This window comes from Oculina patagonica, chromosome 14 (genome assembly GCF_052425735.1).
Source record: "Oculina patagonica isolate OP01 chromosome 14, crgOcupat, whole genome shotgun sequence".
Taxonomy (NCBI): Eukaryota; Metazoa; Cnidaria; class Anthozoa; order Scleractinia; family Oculinidae; genus Oculina; species Oculina patagonica.
The window spans coordinates 489,294-498,849 of NC_135771.1; the positions used below are offsets into that span (position 1 = coordinate 489,294).

The 9,556-nt window shown below is 37.3% G+C and overlaps 1 protein-coding gene across 1 annotated transcript; it reads right to left on the reverse strand.

Moving 5' to 3' along the window:
• Positions 1–4,334: 4,334 nt before the first annotated feature.
• Positions 4,335–5,931, reverse strand: LOC144637431 (uncharacterized). The gene is made up of 3 exons (XM_078496497.1): positions 5,679–5,931; positions 5,114–5,246; positions 4,335–4,692 (listed from the first exon to the last, which is right to left on the reverse strand). Exons 1-3 carry the CDS (start codon positions 5,899–5,901, stop codon positions 4,461–4,463), a joined length of 588 nt encoding a protein of 195 aa, XP_078352623.1. The 5' UTR covers positions 5,902–5,931; the 3' UTR covers positions 4,335–4,460.
• Positions 5,932–9,556: the final 3,625 nt, after the last annotated feature.

Here is a 9,556-nt window from a genome sequence, read left to right on the forward strand (position 1 = left end):
CAAAGCAAACCTCCCAGAGAAGTCTGGGCAGTTTCTGTAAAAAGAAAAACTCTGAGTGATAAATAAAGGAAGGCGATAAAGTTGATGTTCGGTTCATCTGCAAGAACTGCAAATTAGACTGTTCAGAAAAATAAATGTTTACCCACTTTGTCCGACGGATGCCCTACAGCTATATGTTTCCACGTACAGCAAGAAAATTACGGCTCGTGATATTTATTGGCGAAAATAAAGCAACGGCTGGCTTGTACAAACAGTCACAACTTTCCTTCTATCAGGCCGGTGTCGTTACGTTGATCAGACAAGATAGATGATGCTCGACCTTAAAGGAATCCAACAGTGTTATAACAATAATACCTCATTTTCTTCAGAATCAGTCATATAATCCATATAAACCAATAAAATTGCACAGTTCGCTACCATTTAGCAGTAAATCGACTTCAAACAACGCACTTTTACGGCTTCCGATCGCAAGTGGCCGCCATCTTTGAATCACGCAATGAGTTGTGGGATTGATGACGTTTCACGGCTCCCCGCGAAGTTTAAAGCTACGCGCGAAGTTTAAAGATGTAAACAAGAAAAAAATGCCGAGTTGTTGCGCTTTTGGGTGTAATTTTTCGACAAAAAACAGGAGTGGCTCAAGTTCAACGCTTCACAGTTTTCCCAGGAATGAAAAATTAAGAAAAAAGTGGATTGTTGCCGTCAAGCGAACCACTTTGCCTAAAGATCCGAGATTGTGTTCTCACCATTTTCGTCCTGATGCGTTTGACGACACAGTCCGTCTTCAAGAAAATTTAATTGGTCACTGTAGGTGGAAGAGAAAGTTAAAGGAAGATGCAGTGCCAACAATTTTTTCACACAAGCAGGCAAAAAAACCACGAGTAATAAGTGAGCAACGTGCAGCTCGACGACAACGACAGCAGGTACACGACTTTTACTACATGGTTCATACTTTTAGATAATTAGTGTTAATAATTTGGGGGGATAAAAAAAACAATGACAATTTCAATACTCACTTTTCAGACAATTGAAGAGGCACTGGCTTCGTTTTCTGAAGAAAACACTCCGTCAAAGAACTCCGATGATATTAAAGTTGAAGCGAAATCATTATCGAAAGAAGTGAGTACGCAAACAGACATGTCCCCATCAGTTGACATTGGCATCCAAGTTGACTTTGGCGTCCAAGCCAGCCAGACCGTAGGTACGTGTGAGGTCTCCGTTCAGTTCCCAGAGGATGTAGTCGAAGAGGTTATGGTTGACCATCCGTATTGTTCCAAAAAGACTCAAGATCGGCCATCGAGAACAGTTAACGAAAAAGAAAACGCAACAATCGAATCTGGACCTGAAACATGTAGTGACGACTTTCAGGATATTTCAACAGTGCCTCAACAAGTTGAGGAACACGTGGATTCTCAGTGTACTGAAACTGCAACTGCCAGCCAATCTGAATATTATCCCAGTGATTGTTCTGAAGACGGGCTTTCCCAAAGTTCAGCAGTAGAAGTTGTTATAAACAGACAACGGACATTTATCGGGTACGAGGATAATCTGAAAGAGCTTTATCGGTTTTGTCCAAACTGTGGGTCCCCAACAATTACTAGAAACGAGGTTCAAAATGAGGGATCACAACTTTCAGTACATCTGACATGCCTGAATGGCTGTTCTTACAAGTGGCAGTCACAACCCCCCCTGCATGGCCCTAAAGGTGAAGGGAATGTGGCACTCACTACAGCGATTTTTTTTAGTGGGATCCACTTTGCAAAATTCGAAAGATTTGCTCATTGCTTAAATCTGAAATCGATTAGTGAATCTTCATACTACGTGTTAAGGAAAAAGTATGTTTTCCCAGTTATTGAAAAAGCTTGGGAAGAAGAGCAGGCAAGTGTTATTCGGGATTTACAGTCAAGAGAAAACAATATGTTAATTGGAGATGGGCGATGTGATTCCCCAGGCCATAGTGCAAAGTACTGCACTTATACATTCATCGACTTTCAATCCCATAAAGTTGTTGATTTTAAGGTTGTAAGTGTTGGTCAAGTAGCAAATTCCAATGTTATGGAAATTAAGGGATTTCAAGATGCCCTATTTACAGTTGAAAGTCAAGGAATTGAGGTGTGTGTGATATCAACTGACCGCCATTCCCAAATAAGCAAGGAGATGAGGGTCAACCACCCAGACAAGGACCACCAGTATGACCCATGGCATTTGGCTAAATCTATATCAAAGAAACTGGGAAGTGCAGCAAACAAAAAAGGGTGTGGCGAGCTGAAACCATGGATACCATCAATAATTAACCATCTTTGGTGGAGCGCAACTACTTGTGAAGGAAACCCAGAGCTTCTAAAAGAGAAGTGGTGTTCAGTGATCCATCATGTCACAAACAGACATGAGTGGCCTGGCAACCAGCACTACCACAAGTGTGCACATGAACCGTACACACCTGAGGCCTCCCGCAAGAAAAAATGGCTAACCCCAGGATCAGCTGCGCACAATGCCCTTGTTGAAGTCATTAAAGACAAGAGGCTACTTAAGGACATGGAACATCTGACGAAGTGTGTACATACAACACTGCTTGAGGTATACCACTCTATGTACCTCAAATACCTGCCAAAACAGATGCACTTTACTCATGAGTGCATGAGTAAGGGCACAATGCTGGCTGCTCTGGACCATAACAAGAATGTTAACAGACCACAGGTCAGTCAACATGAAAAAAGGCATAGAGTGGTTTTTACTTGAGTGTCAGAAGTAATATAAATTTTATCTCGTAGAGATATGAAGCTAAGTGCATGACCACTATAAACAACATTTTTTTAGTTTTATATAAATTTGCTATGCTAGGTGATAGGTTTAAAAATTGTGCCACTTCCAATCTGAGTTAATACCAAAACCAATTTCGTCTAACTTATGCAAGCTTTGTACTGCTTTGAGTTTTGATTGATTGTCTGGATTGTCTTTGTTCTTTGTGATTGGTCAGAGTTATCATTTGGTTTTAGCTTTATGACACTCAACTGAAAACTGCTCTATTGGTATCCATGTCATTATTTATCCTCTTATAATCTGAAAAACCCACACTCTGAGGCATAGATTGCAGCTTTTGATAAAATAAAATGTTACCAATTCCCATAGAGGTGCCTATATTATACAAATTACAATTCAACAAAATATATATATATTTTTTCAAGTTCATGTTATTAGCTGTATACTTAGAAACCAAAGACTAACAGCAGTCTGCACAGGCTTTTGAACCCTGATACTGACTTGTTTTTACATTAAAAAATGAATTTATAAATATCAATTGATGCAAGTGTATTTTATCACATAACAGGCAACAATTAAGGAAGGTGACCACAAAGGAGAGCCAATATTCAAAATTTCTTGGAACAAAGTCACAAAGCGTTTTGGAGCAGAACCTGTTCCAGAAAGTAAATCATTCAGTTATCAACTAGAGATGCTAGATGACATTGTTACTTTGGCTAGAAATGATGACCAGGTGAATGTACACTGTGAGCTTGATCGAACACATGTTATGGCACCAGAAAGTAGACCACCAAGAGAAGAGATCATTGCCAGACGCCTTGAAATGTCACGCTTTTAAAAACCAGTTGACCTTGCAGCTTTAGCTTTCATTTTTTTTGTGTAGGAATACATGTCAAATAATGTATTAGAATGTATTATTACTACATGTAGGAACCTAAAATCAAATTGGTTCATGCTTTAGTATGCACTATCGAGTTATGGTGAAAGTCGGAAGTTTGGAGAGCATAAAGGGAGCACAAGAGTTGTTCCAGGTGCTCTAGCTTCTTGAGTGCAAGTGCACCATAACCACACAGCTAAAAAGTGGTAAAGTTTTTTTTTTAAAGAAAATGAAACCTTATTCTGACTTATTTTACTCGCGTAATTTTTCAAAAAATCTGGAAGCCAAATTTTACAAGCAATTATTTTCATGATTTCAAGAAATATAAATTAGAACAAAACTGTACTAAAATTCATGAATTTATCAGTAGTGTTTTATGGCTCAGTCTTCAAGGACTTTAAAGGGACTACTGGACAAACAATGTAACTACAACAAGCCTGCAGTTGACTGTACTAAAGACATTATTTTAGGCCAAATTACAAGCTGAAGAAAACAGTAATCAGAAGAAGGGTGTTTGTTGGAAACAAGACCAAAAAAAATTAGGTAAATAGTTGCAGTTTCAAACATTAAAATGTTTACTGTTTTGATACATGTTATAATATGGTTTTAACTTTGGTATGCTTAAATTTTGCACAATGTTTTTTCATGCAAATTAAACTTCAGAATTATTTTGAAATTGCGAGTTGCAAAATTTAGTACTGGAGAAAATAAGTAGGAATAAGGTTATCTTTTTGTTCTTATGTAAAGTAGCTCTGATGTGTATATCTTACCAGAACAATATCTTAACAAAAACTGCAAAAAGGTCACACAGGCTTTTAAAAATTTTTTAAACTTCACACAAATGGATAAAGTCTCTCCATGCCTGTTGTATTTCACTGTCGTGGTTCTCGTCATCATCATCATCATCTTCCTTGTAGCCAACATAAACACCATCAGGCTCTGGAAAAACAGCACGTATGCGGGTAACTACACAGGCTGGGATCACTCGGTGGATTTTTTTCCCGAGCCAACCATGAGCCCACCAGGTAAACTGGCGATATGCAGCATATCGAAAACACCTAAACAAAAGAGAATTCTTCATGCCTTAACATTGTTGATTGTATAAATATTTAAGTGTAGTGCTTTCGCACTATTAAAGTGTTGTAAATAACTGCAATTGACCAAGTTTCAAAGATATGGAATACCATAGTTTGGGTATCAGACACTACAATTTGTGAACGACTCACATTCATAAAAATAGTAACTTTTCACACAGAATGAACTTCTGAAATGGGTAGTCCCATCTGAATTCAGTTGTAATGGCAGTATTTCCAAACAATATTTATTTAACATTCTCAAATTGGGAAAGAAAATTTCATTAAATTTGTGAATTAAATTATACTTAATAAACAAAGACAAACACACTCGATCGACCGCAACAACTTAGTTTATTGTAAATTCCCAAGTATATAAAGTAATGAATGGTTCAATTTAATAAACCTGTTGGAAACATTCTTGCGGTTTGGTAGAGCAGCATTTTCCCTGTCATGAATGCTTGCCAATGCAGTCCAAAGGACATCCCGATTAAGACAAACGGCGGAAAAATTTTCGTGTTGTGTTACACAGTGAAGACCTGAATTTAAAAAAATACATGTAAACAAAATGCAACAAAAAAGCTTATCCGAAAAAAATTATATTAAATATTTTTCTATATTAATTTGAAGTTTGCATGTAAGTCGAGATAAAACGAAGGCTGTATACTATTAAATCGATTTAAAAACTTTTGATCATCCTTTTAAAACAATTTCAATCGTTGAGCAGTGGATGCATTTAGACCAGTTATCTCAAGGAATCGAACGTTTTGTAAAGAATAACAAGAAAATAACCGTAAATGAAGCATATGAAACAGGCATAAAGCTATTGTTTGTTTGTTTATAAATCGAAGCCATAATTTCGTTGCTCTTGTTGATAACTGTCAGAGTTCCGTAAATTCAGAACTAGACATCGATCTTTACACATGACACGCTTCACGTTTTTCTCTAAAGTCATAAAGTCTTTCACTTACCTTCCATCATGAGATAAATGTTTTTCATCTCCTTGCAGCAAACGCATTCCTTTTCCGAAGGCATCTCGCTGCAATTTGTGCAAATGCACCACAACGAATTTCCCAACCTTAAGTTGCCTAATTCTGGAAATAAAACTTCTTCTTCTTCTTCTACGATAGATTTTGGACGTTCCTCGTCAGACGAATATTCCGGTTCCAGCTGAAATGGGATAATTTGAGCCATTTTTCGGCAAATGTACAGGAATGTAGAGAACGGTTGATCAAGATTTCAGTCAGGGGCCGGGAGCCGTGAAACGTCATCAATCCCACAACTCATTGCGTGATTCAAAGATGGCGGCCACTTGCGATCGGAAGCCGTAAAAGTGCGTTGTTTGAAGTCGATTTACTGCTAAATGGTAGCGAACTGTGCAATTTTATTGGTTTATATGGATTATATGACTGATTCTGAAGAAAATGAGGTATTATTGTTATAACACTGTTGGATTCCTTTAAGGACGTTCGCGCAAAAATTTTCTACTCGATAGATTTCTTTAATTTTTTTGGTGCGGCCAGGTAATGAGTTACTTGTGTCAGAAATGCAAAAAAAAAAAAGTTGGGGTCACCGACTTTGTTTCAGAGAAAAAGCGTGTGGAAAACTACCCTAATTTTGAAAAATTGGCGCACGGTTATTCAGCACGGTTTGCAGGATTGGTCATTAAAAATATCTAAGACGAGTAAACGGAGGCCAATGATCTTAATCACATTTTGTAGAAGTGCGTCTGTTTCGTAAATAATTCTTAGTTTTTCCATATTTTTTGTTAAATTTAACCCTGGATAAACGAATTTGAAACTGTCGTAAGGCAAAAAGGAAAGCTTAAAAAGTGGAATTCAAACCGTCAATGTGAGAAAAAAATCAAACTTCCACTCGATAGATTTTCTTTATTTTCTCACAAAACGTAGATATCAATTAACAAAAGTAGTCCATTAAGATAAAAGTAGGGGTCACCGACCATTTAAGAGAGCAAACTGCAAGCGAAGCGAGCAGAATGGCAACTCACCCTATATGTTTTTTAGAAATTTAACTCAGCGCGCGCACTCAAAGTATGACGTGGCATGGCGTTGCGACATGAATTACGTGCGCAGTAGGGATGCGCATAAACAATTAGCGCGAACGTCCTTAAAACAAACGATTTAATTTTCAAAATTTTGCAAAGCTTTTGGCTACTTTTATTTCAAATGTATATGTAACTGAGCAAATAGTAGATACGACGTTACGCAACAAGTTAACTATGGAACCTAATCAAATCTATTAACCCGATAAAGCTTTGTAACTACAGCATTGGTGTGGACTTATGGAGTTACAGAGTTTCGTACGCATTCCCATGTTAGCAATAACGTACATCTTATAGTGCTGTAACTAGAAACCAATGAAAGAGGCAAATAGTAATTAATAATGATATGTTCGAACATATCATGGAAGAATTCAAACGTCTTTCAGTTCAAGCATTTTTTTTATTTTCGTGGAGGAAATGCTGTATTTGTCAGTCGCGACGGCTGGGTGCTTTGCGACTCATATACTTTGGCTTGGTTAAAAATGGTAAACTTTGACGTTTGCCTTTACTTGAAATAATTGTTTCCTTTCGAGTTAGGGTTCTCGATAAAGGTTACGCACGACAGAGTTACCTTTTGTCTCGTCACGCAATCTTAACCCTACATTGAGAAGTAAATTTCCGTTTGGATTTTACCAAAAGCCGCTTCTCCTCTCGTTATTCTTTACCTTACAGCTACACATGCCATTTCTAATGACTACATTTCCAGTAAAACAGTTGCTGTTTATTTTTCTAATGGCGATGCATTATTTTCTGAACAGAAGCAAAACCGTTTGGCGTTTACTGCTCCACCGGAAGTAATTTCACAACAGGCTACAAAAACACTTGTAAATATCACTTAACACATTTAATGATGTTGCAATTCTAAATTGTGCAAAGTTCCCTTTGGTTAACTATTCCGTTCTTAATCATTTTAGGTTAAATATTAGCGTCTCTTCAGTGTGTGAGACGCTTGTACCAGTACAACGCTTTAGACTGTGAACGACTTAAACGTTGCCTTCATGGGCTAAACCACTCACATTCTCGATTAGTTGTGTCATATCTCATTTGAGATACTCACGCATAAAAATAATTGTTATATAACGTTTATACATGTGACAAGTCACGTTTTTAACACGAGATCGCAAGTGTTGACGTAATACTAATGAGAGACCCTTTCATCACCCACAGCGGAATATGTGACAAGTCACGTCTTTAACACGAGATCGCAAGTGTTGACGCAATACTAATAAAAGACCCGGCCTTTCATCACCCACAGTGGAAAGAAATCCCTTGAGAAATTAAAACAGTCCCTTGAGAAATTAAAAAAAGTCCTTTGAGAGTTAACAAGAATGTCCAAATTTTGCCCAACATAACTGCTATTCTCCTACTTTCGCTTGTAAACAAGCAAAAAAAGTCGAAAAAATGAACTAACTAAGTGGTACCGTTTCACGAGTTGTGACAATAAGAAGTATGAAGGGCTCGCTTAAAGGGCTCTGAAGGGTTCAGTATTCCGAAGCAATCTAGAGGCTACTTCGACTTAGGAGTGCACAAAACCACTATTGGAACTATTCTCTATCCTATATTCATCTTTATAAGATGTGTCACAACTACCGTAAAAACTGCATTTAGCGACTTTTAGAGACAGGAAGGTGCTCATATCAAATCATATTTCAGTTAGGGGGTATTAAAAGGGGGTGGTCTAAATAAAACATTGAACTTCCAGGCTGGGTCTTATAAGAGAAGGGGAACTTTTATTAAAATGGAGATTTTAAATAGGTTACCAAAGCGCGAACCCATCAGAAGCATTCCCCATCCTAACAACAGGGCGAAGGCAATTTTCATCATTGACCTGTGTAAAGAAGACATGATACTTGTTTAGTAACGCACGGAATAACTTGTCAAATAAAATATCGTTTGTTTTACATGATGATCCAAGAAAAATATTTAATTATTAGTAAACTTTCGCGAAGAAAATTTCCGAAGAGCACTGATTGGACTAGTGGGAAAACTGATTCTTCTATTCGAGTTTGCTTGTAATACTGATTTCCAAAGGATACATTTCAATTTTATTTGATTTAAGCTGTAAAATCATAAAAGATGACAAGAAGAAATCAATATGCGAGAAATAAGAAAATACCTTTCGCTGAAAAGTGTCATTCGGTGTCCCCTTAACCCTTACGGCCAATGTCAGTTCACAGAATGGATAAAAGTTATTAGTTAACTGTGATTAACCTACCATGTTTTAAATTTTAATGAGATGAAATGTCAATAGACGGCCTAGTGTCAGAGTTCAACCTGCGAAACGAGGCGGAACATTTTAAAGTACCTGCTTTCTGGTTCCCTGGTAAATCTTTTCCGACGATCGTAGCTCTAAACGGGGACAACTTAAGTTCATTTAACTTTAAATTTTGAACGTTTTTCTAGTAAACGGCAATTTGCTTAGTCTGGCACCAACACCTTCCTTCACGAAAAGTGACTGAATGTTTTTTTTTTTTTCTCACATGAGGCAGCTACCTGTAAGAGTTACACTAACTGGTATTTATATGAGTTGTGATCACGTAACGTTAACTTGACCACTTTTAACTTATTATTAACACAACAAACTGCGACACTGTTCAGATTGGCACAAGAAGAAGATTGCATTTTTGCACGTTCTTATCTCTAAGTGAAGGCAATTTAAATGGTTTTCGCTATAGATGGCTACATAAACCACTTTTTTCTCAACATAAGGTTTTTTTTCTCATAGCTTAGGTAAATTCTTATAGGCAGTATTTGAGCAGAGTAGACACTTTTTTGTTTTATAGTGGG

Excerpts from the sequence above, each read along its gene's own strand:
- LOC144637431 (XM_078496497.1), bottom strand. The coding sequence starts at position 5,901 with ATGGCTCAAATTATCCCATTTCAGCTGGAACCGGAATATTCGTCTGAC. Across the intron at positions 5,247-5,678 it reads CATTTATCTCATGATGGAAG|GTCTTCACTGTGTAACACAA; the intron begins GTAAGTGAAAGA and ends TTTTAAATTCAG. Across the intron at positions 4,693-5,113 it reads CGCAAGAATGTTTCCAACAG|GTGTTTTCGATATGCTGCAT; the intron begins GTTTATTAAATT and ends TCTTTTGTTTAG.